Genomic DNA, 16,428 nt, shown 5'->3' with positions numbered 1-16,428 from the left:
GCCAGGAAACCCGGCCAGGACCACCCCGCACCCCTGTGCAACACTGGGAGTCCACCCGCAACCTATGGTCCCAGTTGCACTTGGACTTTGCGGGCCCCTTCTAGGGGCAAATATTCTTTATTTTGGTGGACTCATACACCAAGTGGTTGGAGGTAGTCCCAGTCACTTCCACCTCCTCCTGAGCAGCAATCCAAGTGCTCTGTAGGATTTTCTGCACACATGGCGTCCCGGACACAATGGTCACAGACAATGGCCTTCACTTCAGAGGAGTTCCAAGAGTTTCTGGGTCGCTACCTCATCATGCACATCCGCTCTGCCCCGTTCCACCCAGCCACCAATGGACAGGTGGAACGGATGGTGCGCACCACAAAAGAGTCTCTCCAGAGATTAATTCACCAGAACTGAGACCACTGATTAACTGCGTTCCTTTTGAGCCATCAAGTGACCCCTAGTGCTACCACAGGTTGTAGCCCAGCAGAGCTTCTCATGGGCCGCTACCTGATGACCAGACTGGACCCAGATAGAGCTCCCAAACTTCGGCCATCACCGGAGTGCCAGGAGGCGCCCCAAGAATTTTTTCCGGGAGACTCCGTATATGTCTGGAACTTCAGCAGTGGCCCAGCATGGATCCCCGCCCGAGTCATCCAAGTCACGGGCCCAGTTTCATATGAGGTCTCAACCGATGTCCTGCGCAGACATGTGGATCAACTCCACCGCCCCATGCTCCCTGCCAAGGCAGACGCTACATCAGACACCACAGAGCAACCCTGGTGGGTGCCACCGCAGAAGCCTACGGGAGTCAGCACCCAGCCAGACCACCGGGAATCAGAGGAACCCCCACCAGGCACCTTCGACATCGGGGACCCTTCAACCGCTCCACCACCACAGCCTTCCAGCAGCCCAGCACTGGCAGCCCAGACAAGGGAACCAGCTACCTCGGCCACTCCTGAGGGGCTTCATCAGTCCAACAGGGAGTGACGGAAACCAGCACATCTTAGAGACTATGTTTGTTAGGTGTTGGGAAACTTTGTGGGGAGGAGTGTTATGTATTGGAACTGGAGTCTGGCCTTAGGGCCAGCAGAGACTTGGCTGAGCTTGAGACCCTAAAACAATAGCCACTTGGATTCAGGAAGGAGGCCCATCAGGGATCGTTAGGCCAGCTATTGACCTATAGTTGTGTGTAATGGGATGGTGGTAATGGGGTTTTGGGTGGGGAGGTTTGCATGCATATAAGCAGGGCTATTGGTCCTGCCAGACAGTTCTGTTCCTATCTCACTATGCTGAATAACTGAATAAAGAGCTGAACTCACTATCTCTTGGGCGTCCTCATGCTTTGAACCCAGTACATTTTACCTGGGGGGATGGGATTTAGTCACCATGAATACAAACCCTTTACCCTGAGGAAATGAGTGTTTGAAATACATTATGCTTACCCTTTGAGGACTCCATACTTTCAAGAGAAAAATGAGGGAGAAAAATAACCCTTTTCTTCAAGAAGAAACATTCTTTGCTGATGACTACATTTGAAGTGTCCCTGATCTCCTATGTATAAGCCAATGGGGATCACTCAGATGTTTGGAAGTAACTTTGGGAGTTAGCAGGGACTAGTTTTGCACTATTCCTTCTGCTCATAGCAGCCTACCTCACATAGCAGGAACAGCCAGGGATCAGCATTGGTCGTGCACATAGCATTACCCACTTCTAATTTCTGAAGTGGTACAGGGGAGAGATATACTGTTCAGAATGCCATTATGAGAGTGTGTCCTATCTCTTCTGCTACAGTGCTCCAAAGGATATTGGAGACTTACACCAAAGGGTAGATCTAGCATATGACAAAGAACATATGAACATATGAAGCTGCCTTCTACTGAATCAGACCCTCAGTCCATCAAAGTCAGCATTGTCTACTCAGACTGGCAGTGGGTTTTCAGGGCCTCAAGCTGAGGTTTTTCACGCCTCTTTGCCTGGGCCCTTTTTAGTTGGAGATGCTGGGGATTGAACCTGGGACCTTCTGCTTACCAAGCAGATGCTCTGCCACTGAGCCACCATCCCTCCTTTCTTCCTTCCTTGAACATATGAACGTATGAAACTGCCTTCTACTGAATCAGACCCCCCCCCCCTGGGTCCATCAAAGTCAGTATTGTCTTCTCAGACTAGCAGCAGCTCTCCAGGGTCTCAAGCTGAGGTTTTTCACACCTACTTGCCTGGACCCTTTTGAGTTGGAGAAGCTGAGGATTGATGCTGGGACCTTCTGCTTACCAAGCAGATGCCCTACCACTGAGCCACCGTCCCTCCTTGCATACAAAGTATATTGTTCTCTGGGTAGAAACTATCACATCCGAACAATGAAGCCCAACTAGACTGCCCCTGTGGCTTTTCAAAAGAACAACGATGTTGAATTTCTTTTTTCTTTTTGGCAGAGACCTGAGCGGTGAGACCACTAACGCTGCTGCTGGGTTTTATCCCTACACAAGACAGATTCCATCCAGACCTGTTTCTCTGGCTATCCAAAGGTCTGAACAGCAGATGTATGTAGATGGGGAATGCTTTGAGATGAGTGCTGCATCATCTTTACAGGGACAAAGTGATAGAATGGCAAGGACACTGTGATAAAATAATCTGATAAAAGCAGACATGGGTGTGCTGCGGAATGCCGCACAACTGCACAACCCTTTTATGTGCTCCTCAGAATATGCAGGAACATGTCCCTGCCCCAGGAAGACCTTTGTTTCAGGTAGCAAAAACTAAACAAGTCTGGCAGGGCACTGTGTTATCCAAGAGTGCATTCCACAAGTTAGGGGCCATAACCAAGAAGGCCCTTCCCCTGCTGGCAGCTAGCTGAGCCATCCTGGGGCCAGAACAAGCAGCCTGCCTGCATCTCAAGCAACAGTCACATGAAAAAGTAGAAATAACAGGCCTCCATTTCAGCAGTGAGAAGATAGCAGCTTTACCGTATTTTTCAGCTCTGAGAGTTTACAAGCCCATATTCCACATGAGCGGAGCCTGTGGCTCAAGGACAGTTTGTTTTTTCTCCCCTGTTCACACTTCCCTTGCCAGCACCAGCCTGTGAGGCTGCCTGCTTCCATTCCACACCACCTCCTCTTTCAAATCAGTTTCTCCTTTCTGGAAAGAAATGTATGGGCTGTGATTTTTACTCTTCTTTTAAAAGTAGAGTCTGGGAACGAGGTGACTGATTATATAGTGCCGCATGATAATTTCACTCAGCCCCTTCTTTCACCTACCATGCGGGTGGATCCAAGGAACTCAGAAAGAGGCTGACTATTCCTTTTCTTTGTTTTGTTTGGGTTCCTTCATTTTCTCAGAGGAATGCCCCCCCTCCATAGTAGATTGCCCCCTTCATTTCATTTCATGTCCCTTAGTATTCCTCACTTTCCCCCTCTCACCTTGGGACAGACTATGCTTTTATTATGTTATGACAATGATAAGAAAGAAAAATGTCTGCTTTCTTCAAAGTATCAGCTCATCTCTGTTCTTTCACTTGATAGTCTTAACAGCGGGTCCTTGAGGAGGAAACACTAGCTTTCCCTCTTCACCTTTGAAGAGAGGCTGCTGGGATTTCAGCCACACTGCCAAACTCAAGGAATGCAAAAAGATGAACTAAATTCTGGGAATGTTGCCTTCTCGTGCTGGAAGAAAACAGGCATATTTTGAACAGAGCCATTCAGCAGTGCCAACGAAAGGACACATTAGAGACAGATATATTTGTTGTGGTGCCAGTTCTTCACCTCTGCTTTTTAATCTCATTACCACCACCCAGAGGACAAAAAATAATTCTCATAATTTTGCTCTGGGGAGAGGGTAGCTATGTGGTAAGGTATATATCCAAATGCTATCGCCAGTAAAAAAAAAAAAAATAGCCAGATATCCAACATAATGAGATAGCAGGAGCTGTTCCTCCAAATGAACCTCCTAGCCACTAATTAATATAAAAATCCTGCTGTTAAGCACCAAGCTGTTGTATAATAGTTTACGCAATGTCTTTCTGGCTTGAACTAGTCATGGCTTCCTTCCTTCCTTCCATCATTTAAAACAGAGATTGTTTAATATATGAAATCAGGATTTCTAACAGTTTAGCTATATATAGCTATCGCAGCTTACCCAAATCCAGTTACGAAAATAAAATAAAAACTTTTGTGAAAGGAAAATTCAAATTCTATCAAGCAGTCATCAAATGTCAAGAAATGAAAAGTAATTTGAAAGTACAAAAAGGGAGAGAGAAGGAGAGGAACACCTATGACTTTTCCTCAAACAATTAGAAGGTATAGAAACTAATCTTGATTTAAAACAAACAAACAAACAAAACTTTGGGGCTGTGTCAAAAGATAAAAGCCAGTATAAAAAGTGCCTCTAGGCACACAGTGTCGTATATATGATTCTTTAGCTCTTGCATCTGATATGCAGACGAGAGTAAATATAAATATTCTTTCTTTCTTTTTTTTACTGATTCCCTGTGTGTGGGGGGAGGTACCATTTAGCATGGGGTTGAAGGGCTACTGGTACTGTTTATTTGGCACAGATGCTCTGGTAGCTATGCTGACTGTGCCAGTCTGTTTGGACTAGCAGTAATCAGCAGGGGGATGAAATAAACCCCATTTGAACTAAGGCTGTCAAGCACACTGATTCATCATGCCTCATATGTGCAAGACCCCTCTTTTTGGAAACTGTTGAAAAAGCAATGCTTTAATTATGAATGTCCCATGCATCATCCTCCATCTTTCCTTTTAAACCTCTAAACAAATATATTCCTGTTGTCCTAGCCTAAATGTTCCATTGCTTAATTAATTTTATGTGAACGCAGTTTCCCAAATGGTTAACCTGAGTGTACTTTCCTGCCATTTTAAAGCCATATATTAGAACTACACAGCAATGTAAACATTATGTTTACTTTACCAACTACACACACACATGAAATCATTATACAAAGCACTGCAAATCCAATACAGGGTTACTGTATTATTTTGAATATATTAGAAAAATCTCCGGTTCTTAGAGCTGCAGCTGAGGAAATCCGGATTTTCAGTGTTTTAGCTTCCCTCTCTCAAAGATAATTCTGAAAGCGGTGTCTTTCATAAATATGTTGGAAAGGCAGGTAGAAAACTCTTTGGTGTAAAGCATAACAATTAATAACAATACCATGAACAGTTCCCTCATCTCCCAGAAAAATATTGTGTTGGGTACATTTAAAAAGGTTTTTTATTTATTTTGGGTACATCCAAAAATTTCCTTCAGACAATGTTCAAAGATTACTAATCAATCCAATTAGTGGTGAACATAGATGTCAATTAAAGTATTTTCTATGATAAGTACATTTGAGTACTTAAGTAACTTTGTTCATCTCAGGAATCAAGAAAAGTATACAAATGAGGTGCTTTACTCCATTTGCTTTGGAAGTAGTGTGCTCACTGTTCCCTCTTAATTGCTTCTAGACTGCCAAAATACTGAGAATATTGCTTCACTTTGTCAACCTAGAATGTCTTTAATTTATGGCAGAAGTTCCAACTGGACTTCAGAAGTCCCAACTCACCCTATACTCAGATCCTCCACCTAGCACACACTCTAGAACCATTGATGTGTTCGTAACATATGTATACAAAAAATGCTGTAGCAAAAATGACTTAATTCAAGTCTGTTCACTTGATTAGGGGAAGAATGTGTCCATCTTTATTCTCGTGAGATTTATATGCCCATCCTCATGTTATTGACTGAAATTAGATTATTTCTTTAGGATAAGGGCCACTTTTGTCACATATTTTGTCTCATAGGCAATTCTGCAAAGATATAATGCACATAATAAGAATGATCTTATCAAAATGATGCTTAATGGTCTAATATGAGAGACTATTTAGAAAATCCCTTCTGTATCAATTAATTCTTTGTCAGCAGGTCAGTTTGATGGGTGAATAAGTTTTCAAGATAAAATGTCTAAACTCTTTCAGAGAAGGGCCCATTGAACAGACTTCTTAATATCCTATAGAGACATCTCCAACTAGTCTTCCTTATGAGTATTCCTTAAAATATCTTAAGAAATAGATACCCTGTGATACTTTGCACCTGCTGGCTAGTTCAATTTGTTTTATTCTCTCTCTGAGGAAGTGGTCATTTTGCACCCATGCTGGGTAACATATTTAGTGTTATCAAGACATTATAATAATGTGTGACAGTGCCCAAAATCAAGTCTGGATAGTAGACAATGTGTGTACAGGACAACTCTGCAAATACACAATCACATCCCATGCAGCACATATCCTTTTCCCCCCATGCAATGCTAATCTTTTTTTCTCTTGCATTACAATTGACAACACAGGCACATGCAGCCATTCATGGGCTTCTGCATGGCAACAATCCTAGTTTGTCTTCTCACCTCCTTCTGAGCTAGATTAAAGAAGGAGAAAATTAGAAGCTTCTCCCTTCTATACACCCTTTCATCCACAAGAATTCCTGAATGGAATGAAGAGGCAAGTAACAGTATGAGCAAAGATCGAAGAAACTGTAAAGCTCAGTCAGAAGAAGAAGAAGATGATGATGATGAAGAAGAAGAAGATGATATTGGATTTATATCCCGCCCTCCACTCCGAATCTCAGAGTCTCAGAGCAGCTCACAGTCATCTTTATCTTCCTCCCCCACAACAGACACCCTATGAGGTGGGTGGGACTGAGAGGACTCTCAACAGCAGCTGCCCTTTCAAGAACAACCTCTGCCAGAGCTATGGATGACCCAAGGCCATTCCAGCGGGTGCAAGTGGAGGAGTGGGGAATCAAACCCAGTTCTCCCATATAAGAGTCTGCACACTTTACCACTACACCAAACTGGCTCTCTGTTGGTGTTGGTGACCATGAAGTGATACCATTCAAGGAAACTGGCTTTGGGAGTTACTGTTATATAACCCGCATAGTTGGTAGACTCTTCCTTCTCTTTACAGTCATATTTCTAATTTTCGTCTTATTTCAACATTAGAATCCTTCCATCCAGGCCTTGTGAATACCACAGAATCCTTCCATCCAGCCTTGTGAATATCACAGCCCTAGTTGCTGCTCAAAATCGTACCTGCATGAGGGCTGGGGTGGGGGGAGATTTAGTCACCACCTGAAGAGACTGGTTTGACTCTTTCTTGGGAATAAGTTAAAGTATTGTGTTTAACTCCTAAGCTGAAAAGAAAGCTGCATGTTCACTTCTTGAAGAAATCTGGCCACTGACTCATCCTTCCACCACCCTTGCATGATTGAATCATTCAGATTTTTTCAAAAATAAATACAGTGTCTGGTGAATCAATATGTTCTCTGTGTAAGTATGTGGATGTACACAAGTCAGAGGAACCTTGCTTATATAAACCAGTTTAACTCAACTGTCTGATGTAGAGTTGATTCCTACAGAATTTATCCCTCTTATCCTCTGCTTTGGACATGTGCCAGCCACCTCAAATAGAGGAGTCAGATTTTTTCTTCTAAATTCTTCCTTGCCCTAAATATTTTCCATAATTCTATATACTATACTTTTATACTGAAATACATCAAAAAATTATCTCCAGAGACTTACACATAAAAACACATATGTATGCAAGTACCAGCGCATTCACTTGCAGAAACATTCACACCTGCAAACAGACATGCCTACATGTTTGAATCAGAGGCACATATCCACAGTATGTTGCACACTCAAAAAATGAGAGATTCAAAGAGGAAGGGGAATATGTATATCAAGGCACTTGGAGAACATGGCAAACATATGCAGAAAATTTGTACATAATTCCAACAAAACACATGCCCAAAATCTAAGCATGTACATTATTAGGGATCATTTATATAGAGATAACCTGCCAAGAATGCATATAAATGTGTCTGATAAATAAAACAGGTACATACAAACATGCATTAGCAGACATTTATATTACAAATAGAAGCGTAAAAGATGCATATTAAAGAGTCTGATCATGTAAATTGCCACACATTTCAATGGGACTGAGGAAAATAAACCCTCCAGTGCGGTATACACAGAGTGAAACAACACATAAACTCACACATGTGCTCTCTCTCACACACACACATACAGAGTCTCACTTACACAGAAATATACTTAGACAAACAAACATGCATGCCAACTGTAAAAGAGGGATGCAAACCCAGGTGTGCATGCAAAAATGCAGTCCGATATGCAAAACTAAACACAGTCCCCATTTGTTCATTACAATCTCACAAAATCCAGCTGACAGCTGCTCACACTGTCCCCACCGTATTGCGTCGAATGCTTCCACACACCAGTTTGGTGAATATGGGCAACAGGATAGGTGCTGTCTAGGACCCTTAAACCTCCAGTGCCTGTTACTTTGGTTAGATAGTGACTTCCCTAGGAAGTTGCTCCTTGGTAGGCAAATGAAGCACATTAAAGTTCTCAAGAGAAATCTTGGGGTAATTTTTAAGTAGGATCATATTGCCCTTGACATCTTTAGTAGAGTCTTTTCACCACTACAGACAACAACCCCCCCCCCCACCCCCCAATTGAGTGAACCATGCCATTAAGGGATTTTAACCTTTTACATGCTGATCTTTTTGTCTTACAAAAATGGAGGGAAATAGAATCCTAATTTTAAACAACAGGCTGAAATTGTGTGCCAGCTTCCAGCAGGACTGATTCTTTCTCCTGAGCACCCCCCCCCCCCGCCCTTCTGCTCTCTTTAGAGCCTGCATTTCCCTGCTCCTCTGTGAGTTTGGTTATTCACTTCATTGCTTTTTCTTCCCCCTGAGATGCCAGCTGTTCCCATTCTGGTCTCAGTCTCCTTATTCTCCCCCCACCCTCTTATTCATCCATCCAAAATTCTCATTCAACACAATGATTTTCCCCCCAGATGTCTCAGACTTACTTTCCTAGCTCTTCAAAGAGCTGAAATTCTTCTGTGAACCGGTTGCAGGTGATGGTTGCCATCCTGGATTGGTGACTGCCTCCCCTGGCGTGAAGTTCTACGCGAACACCTCTCCTCTCTTGAGCACACTTTCTGGTTTTTCTCTTTGCTCCTAGTGCACTCTCCCTCTCAGAGGTAAATAGGCAAATATGTATGATTGACAAGCCTGGAGATAATGATGAGGGCAATTTGTCTTCTCAGCCTCACAAGCCTTCGTCAGCATCCAGTTCCCCATAGCAACCACCTCTGGAACGCCCTGTTTCTGTTGCCCGGGTAACTGCTTCCCAAACACCTGCTTTGCCTGCCACTTTGCAGCTCTCTAACGCCCTGACTCTGTGACTGTGGAAAGTGCATCCTGAGCTTGAAACTAAAGATGACTTGAAGAAAGAGGATTCATTTTTTAAAATATGAAATATAAATATTAAAGCATATTAAGCCATGCCACTGAGAATTAACTGGGACAAAAATGTTACTATGGAAACAGCCATTTCCACATTACAGGATGGTCTCTAGAAAGACAGGATGCCGTTGCCTTGGCAACTACATCTTATTCTACAGAAAGACAGGTATTGCTGTGTTGTCTGGGCAACTGCATATTTCTAAGGTTTAAAGAAACATGACATTTATTCAGCCAAAGCTACTCTGGGGTAATATAGAGGGTGAGGGACTACTTCTTTCATCTCTTTTCAGCCTTCCTTAAGATCATCCAAACCAGACACCTGTAAAGGACTACACAGTGTTCTCTGGACAAAGTAGGAAGTATTCAGAATTTCTTCCATTCCTGTAGGGGGAGCAGCAAAAAGTAATTCATAGGCTACAAAACCTTCTGGAAATCAGCAACTGAGCTTTATTCCCAGTGGGATTTCTGGCCCAGATTTCATGCACTTTCTGGTTTTGTTATTGGTGTATTTTTTTTTTTAAAAAAACCCACCTCATTCCATAAGAGAAAGGAACTGGATAATGCCATTTTTAGTTATATGTAGCTGCTGCTAAGAGAAAGTGTTCAGACAGAAGGACAAGTTGCCTAGCAAAGTGTGGGCTGAGTTAAGGATCCTTGAAAGCATGCAACACTTCTGAGAGTCCCCCCCCCCCCATCTTGTCAATAACCCTGATATCTTTCCTCCCAAGCCGTTGGGGTGTGACAAGATCTTTTCCCAGCACTTTCATATATACATGAGCATTGCAGATTTTTCAACACATCCATTCAACTGTAGGTAATGTGTAACAGTTATAAATCTGCTTCTTTTCCTTCGGATATTCATCTCTATCAGTGGATGGCTCATTTTGGAGTGAATTCCAATATGAAAGTATCTACTTTTCCCAGAAACATCTGTTATTTTTTTAGGCTTCAGAACAGACAACTATTGATCATACTCAGTGACATCCATTTTGGGTTGCAAGCCCTTGGCTGAGAACCCCCAGGAGACTTGGGGAGGGCAAAGGTTTGTGCAAATGGCATCCTGCAATGTCACTTCCAGCTGCATAACTGGAAGTGACTTCACTGTGTTGCAGGACATTTTAGGATTACCCTGAAAGACTATGGTTAAAAACCACAGTGTTTCAGAAGAACCTTAGAAAATCCTGCAACACAGTTACATGGTCAGAAATGAGTTCATGCTGTCATGGGACACCATTTGCCTCCCATTATTGAGTAGCAGGGGTGGACCAAAGATGAGGCAGGAACCCTGATGAGTGTTTGTGATGAGGCAAAGATCCGCCTGTAATAGTACAAGTATCCTTGCTCAGTCACAAAAATTTCTTTCAAATGGGAATAAATGCTATGCATTATTTCAGGGTTACACACAAATTTTCCCTTCTCCACAACAGCAAACTCTTGTATGGGATAGTTAAGTTTGGAGACAGGGAGAGGGAAAGAGGGTGAAGCCTGAGGAGGATCAGCTAGGTTTGTCAATAAAAATGTTACATCTTTTACAAAGAGATTTCATGTATGGAAAATGGTGGATGGAACTTCTTATGGCATGGAGATGTATAACATCACTTGGATAATAGCATCTCGTTGAACATCTGTTAAAGGGACAAGACATTTTTCTCCAGGCCTTTTGGTAACCCTAGAGCCCAAGGAGAGGAAAAGGAGCCCAAACCTGTCCACAGCTATCACCAGGGAACAAGAGGAAGACCTTCTCTGCAGCAGTGCCACACTTACAGATAAAGGCCTGCTTGTGAGAAGAGTGTATGGAAAGGAGTGGTTGAAACTTTCCACGACATGGAGGTACTGTATATAACATCACTTGGTAAATAACATACCATTGAACCTCTCTTAAAGGGACAGACCATTTTCCTCCAAGCCAGTTAGTAACCCTAGCTGTGTAGAGGGAAATTAGACAAAACCTGTACACAGCTATCATCAGGGAACAAGAAGAAGGCCTTGTCTGAAACAGTAACTCACTAACAGATAAAGGCCTGCATATGAGAAAAGGCCTGTTCCTGTTAAGGCAAAGGAGGAAGGCAGGAGGCATGGCTATAAAATTTTTAAAATATTCAGAGGAGTTGAAGTTCAGCACTTTAGCAAATCACCAGGAGGAGAGCTAAGGTTGCCAGGTCCCTCTTGGCCACAAGTGGTGGATTGGTGGTAGGGTTGCCAGATTCAGGTTGGGAAACTTCTGGAGATTCTGAAATTGAGCCTGAGGAAGACAGGGATCTCAGTGGGATACAGTGCCACAGAGTCCACCCTCCAAAGTGTCCATTTTTCACCCAGGGGAACTGATCTCCATTTTTCACCCAGGGGAACTGATCTCCACAGTCTGGAGATAAGCTATAATTCCAGGGGGTCCCCATGTCCCATCTGGCATCCCTAAGTAGATGTTAACCTCAAAGGTGTTCTTGGTCTTAAGGGACCTGCAATTACAGGGTAAGTGACTGAGTGCAGTGGCTTTAGGTTCTAATATAGGGATGCCAAGTCCCCGGTCTGGGTGGGGGTTCCCCTGCCCAGGAGGTTCCCAAGCCACCGGGCCACATTGGGCCGGCAGGGGGAACTTCCCTCTACGTCACTGGTGTGATGACATAACCTGAAAGTGACATCATCAAAATGGTGGCGCACACGCAGGGCCGCTCTAGACATTCCCGAACGTTCTAGCCATTTGGGAGGGAAAACTCTATGGTACAACAGGTTATGGGTTTTACCTCCCAAATGGCTAGAGCGTCTGGGAAAACCAAAGAGTCTTCCCGGAAATGCCTAGAGTGGCCTGCACATGCTGCCGTTTTGATGACATCACTTCCGGGTGATGTCATTATGTCATGTGCGAAAGTCCCCTGCTACAGGAATTTGGGTACTTGGCAACCCTATTCTAGTATGTTCCAGGACAAGCTGGTTTTCATTCTTTCCCCAGAACTCAGCTAGTTAAATAAGCCTAGATATAATAGAAAAGGCAAAGAGTTCTCACTAAAAACTTTAACTAGTCTTCCTTTAGTCAGTGATAGGTTCAGGAAATGTGCTAATGGCAAACTCATAGAATCATAGAGTTGGAAGGGGCCATACAGGCCATCTAGTCCAACTCCCTGCTTAATGAAGGATCAACCTAAAGCAACCCTGATGTGTGTTTGTCCATAAAGATGGGCACAAACTTTAAATATGGAGATTTGTGGAAGTTCATGGTTTGGAGGCTTTTACAAACCACGAACCATGAATTTCTACAAACTGATTTGTGGTTCATGGGCTGGAAGTGAGCTTCAAAGGCATTTAAATGCCTTCAGAACTCACTTGGTTCAGGTCACAGGCCAGTGGTGGGCTCTGACACCAGCTCACTTCCAGTCAGGTTGCCGGATATGAAAGTAAGCTTACTTTCAAATCCGGCAACCTGACTGGAAGTGAGCTGGTGCCATAGAGTTTGTGGGCAGATTTGGCGGAAGGGGGTGGGGGAGAGACATGTTCTCCTGAGCCCCTGGTTCACAAAGCATGAACTAGCCTGATTGGTCATGAATTTTTGTTCATGCGTCATTTGTGCCCATCCCTGTTTGTCCAGCTTAGTTAAGTACAGTTATTCCTTATTCCAATAACCAAGTTACCTTACAGTTACTGTTAATAAAGAGGTCTTCAGCCAAATGGAATCAGGTGTTTGTGTTTGCTCCACTACACAAAAAGAGCAATCATATCCTACCTCCTGCCCCAACTTTCTCTTCTCCAGACTGAACATTCCCAAGTCCCTCAGCCTTTCTTTGTACAGCTTGGTTTCCTGACCCCTCTTCTGATTATCTTCATCACTCTGTTCTGTGCTTGCTTCATTCTGTCCATATCCTTTTTGAAGTGATATTTTCAGATTGACCAACACCGTGTGCAGAGGGACTATGGCATCTTATGATGTGGATGTTATACCTCTGCTGATACATCCCAAGACAGCATTAGCCTTTTTTTACTGCTATATCACATTAACTGCTCATATTTAGCTTTCAGTCCACCGTTACCTCAAGGTCTTGTTCACACACATTGCTACTCAGAAATATGTCCACCATCCAGTATGGATGCTTGCTGTTTTTGTTACCCAGATGTACTTACCCTTGTTGAATTGCATCTTATTCACATCCATCTACTTTTCCAGTGTGTTCATCTCTCATTGAATTCTATGTCTCTCTTCTAGTGTGTTCACTACTCATCCAAATTTGGTGTAATCTGCAGATTTAATGAGTAGTCTCTCCATTCCCTCATCCAGATCTTTTATAAAAATATTGAAAAGTACCAGGCCCAGAACCAAGCCCTGTGGCACCCCACTGTATACCTCCCTTCAATCAGGTGAATTGCCATTGACAACTACTCTCTGGGTGTGGTTCTTCAACCAGTTCCCTATCCACATAACTATCCTGCAGTTCAGTTCACAGTCCTCCAGTGTACCCAGCAGAACATCATGGGAACCCTGTAAGAAGCTTTACTGAAATCCAGGTAGACAACACCAAAGAAGGAAACAAGGTTGGTCTGACAGGACCTGTTGGGGATAAATCCATGCTGACTAACTAAGATCACCAAGCTGTCCTTCACATGCTCACAGATTGACCCCTCTGAGATCAGCTCCAGTATCTTCCCTGGGACAGAGGTCAGACTGACTGGCCTGTACTTTCCTGGATCATCCTTCCTCCCTTTTTGAAATTTGGGATAACATTTGCTCTCTTCTAGTCTTGATCCATTAAAGAAGACTAATATATATCTAACTTACCTTGCCTGTTTCCAGGGCAGAAGGAGGATGAAGCCTCCAGGAGAATAATTACCTTTCAACACAGGGAGCTTCACATGAGAGTAAATCTTGATATCTGGAGCTTTAAGTTTTTAAAGCAAGCTTGATATCTTCTGGGCAATGTTTTGGGAAATCTCTGAAGTGACAGCAGGATGCAGTAGAGTTTTCATCAAGGGCCATTGCCCTCCATAGCTCTTGCCCCTTTTTCAGATGACTAGCAGAATAATGAAATAATAGACATGCAGACAGAAGAGCCTGGTGAAGCAGAGCTTCATCCTATTTCCAGCAAAGTATAGCCATTCAGGACCTCCACAACCAGGACACAACAGGAGCAGCCCTTCATGGGTGATTGCCCCCAGCTATCTGTCTCTGAGTTTGGAGGCTCCACTGAAGTATCATTCCTAATAGCCAGTGAAATACTTATTGTCCCTGATTTGTTCTAATCCCCTTTAAAGCCAAACAAAATAGCAGTAATCATCTCATCCTGTGTCATGCTGTAATTTACGACTTTGTATGTTTTTAATTTGTTGCCAATACATATCATTGGATGGCCCGGAGGTTATGAGATGGGGAGAATTCTCAGCGTGCTTTCTCCATACCATCTATCACTGTATGAACCTCTTTCACATCTCTCTTCGTCATCTGTTTTCTGAATTTAAAATCCCCAAACTCTCTTGCCTTTCCTTATAGAGAAGGTCCTCCAATGCCTTCATCATTTCAGAAGAAGTATGCAAATTCAATATATGCAGGTTAACTTAATGCGTGTGATTCATACAAGTAGCAAAATTGTCAATTCTGTAAGATAGTTGCACTGAATATTACATGGTTTGGAGAGGGTTACATGTCTTCCCCTGTTTCTTCTTTTCTCATTTGGGATTTCTTGCTTATGCATTCACTGTTTCATTGTGCAGAGGTATAAAAGGTGGTATTTCAGAGGAAGCTTGTACAGAAGTTTTGAAAAGAGGAAGGGAAGGTTAAGGAATGAAGATGGCGACACACACACACATGATTGTTGTGTACTAATGTTAATAAAAAATTTAAATGTAGATGGATTCATTGCCTATAGTCAGTATACGATGAACTCCTCTTCACCTTCCATCAATAGAGCTATCACAGGGAAGGCAAGAGGCAGACATGTGCTCTTCCATTGTGCCTAGATTCAACTCCAGCTGAGAATCACTTCTCCGTGTAATGCATACATGCAATTTTAATTGCAGTTTCTTCCCATTTTCATTTCTATGAGTTCTTTCACCTACTTTGACTGAAAAGTGGGATCAAAATAAACAAATGATTGGATTCAGCTTCTTCTTGATATAGATTTTTTTTTATTCAGGAGAGTTCACAGATTCTTGAAATTAATATGAAAAACAAGCACTAAGCACTAAGTGATTAACATGTGGAATTCACTGCCACAGGAGGTGGTGGCGGCCACAAGTATAGCCACCTTCAAGATGGGTTTAGATAAAAATATGGAGCACAGGTCCATCAGTGGCTATTAGCCACAGTGTATGTGTGTATATAACATTTTTTGCCACTGTGTGACACAGAGTGTTGGACTTGATGGGCCGCTGGCCTGATCCAACATGGCTTCTCTTATGTTCTTATTTAATTGAAGAATTTGGAAGGAAAATAGGCTTGCTTATATTTACCTTGATGCTGGTGTCGCAAGGGTCTTCAGTTCAAACAGATCCCAGCTACTTGCATGTGACTCTCCAAAATTCACCCCTTACAATGCTTCCTAGCTGCAGTCATGTAATGTTTTTCATCTTTAAGCAATCCTACCTGTCATATGCCATTAGTAAACACCAAAAAAAATTATTAGGCCGCACCCCCAATATAGCCAATCCTCCAACAGCTTGAGGGCTCTTAGTACAGGGCCTACTGTAAGCTCCAGGAGGATTGGCTACATCAGGGGTGTGTGGCCTAATATGCAAATGAGTTCCTGCTACAAAAAAGGCCTGGTAAATGCATTCAGTGTCAATATTGTGGGCACATGGTTGGGAGCTGCCAAGAAGGAAGCAAAGCTATGGCTGGTATAGGTTTGCTTTGGAACTACCTTCTCGAGGTCTTAGTTGCATCCTAACCCATAGATATAGGAAAGCAAAGGAGAAAAAATGCTGAAAAGCTAAGCAGACTGTAATCAAATATTACACTATAGTTATTTTTGCAGCATCGCTACAGAAGGAGCCTGAGTGACTGAAGAAGAGCAAAGTGGAGGTGGATGGAGGAGGACAGTCAGAGAGGGGGGGGATTGGATGAGGGAGGATCAGGCAAGCTCTAATGGCTTTTCATTTAATTGCAGTATTACCACCTTCATGAAAACAGTTTCCTTT

The 16,428-nt window shown here is 43.0% G+C and overlaps 1 protein-coding gene across 2 annotated transcripts in view; it reads right to left on the bottom strand.

Moving 5' to 3' along the window:
- CAMK2A (calcium/calmodulin dependent protein kinase II alpha) overlaps positions 1-9,237 on the bottom strand; it is a 206,655-nt gene extending 197,418 nt beyond the window's left edge. The window contains exon 1 of one of the 2 annotated variants that reach the window (XM_060240317.1): positions 8,877-9,237. In XM_060240317.1, coding sequence (XP_060096300.1) covers positions 8,877-8,938 — 62 coding nt within the window. In that variant the 5' untranslated portion in view covers positions 8,939-9,237. The remainder of the gene's footprint in view (positions 1-8,876) is intronic. The other variant, XM_060240318.1, reaches the window with a different exon arrangement.
- Between the last annotated feature and the right edge of the window lie 7,191 nt (positions 9,238-16,428).

The sequence above is a fragment of the Heteronotia binoei genome, chromosome 5 (genome assembly GCF_032191835.1).
Source record: "Heteronotia binoei isolate CCM8104 ecotype False Entrance Well chromosome 5, APGP_CSIRO_Hbin_v1, whole genome shotgun sequence".
Classification (NCBI taxonomy): domain Eukaryota; kingdom Metazoa; phylum Chordata; class Lepidosauria; order Squamata; family Gekkonidae; genus Heteronotia; species Heteronotia binoei.
Note: the sequence above shows the minus strand (reverse complement) of the source record. Positions and strands in the feature narration are given on the sequence as shown.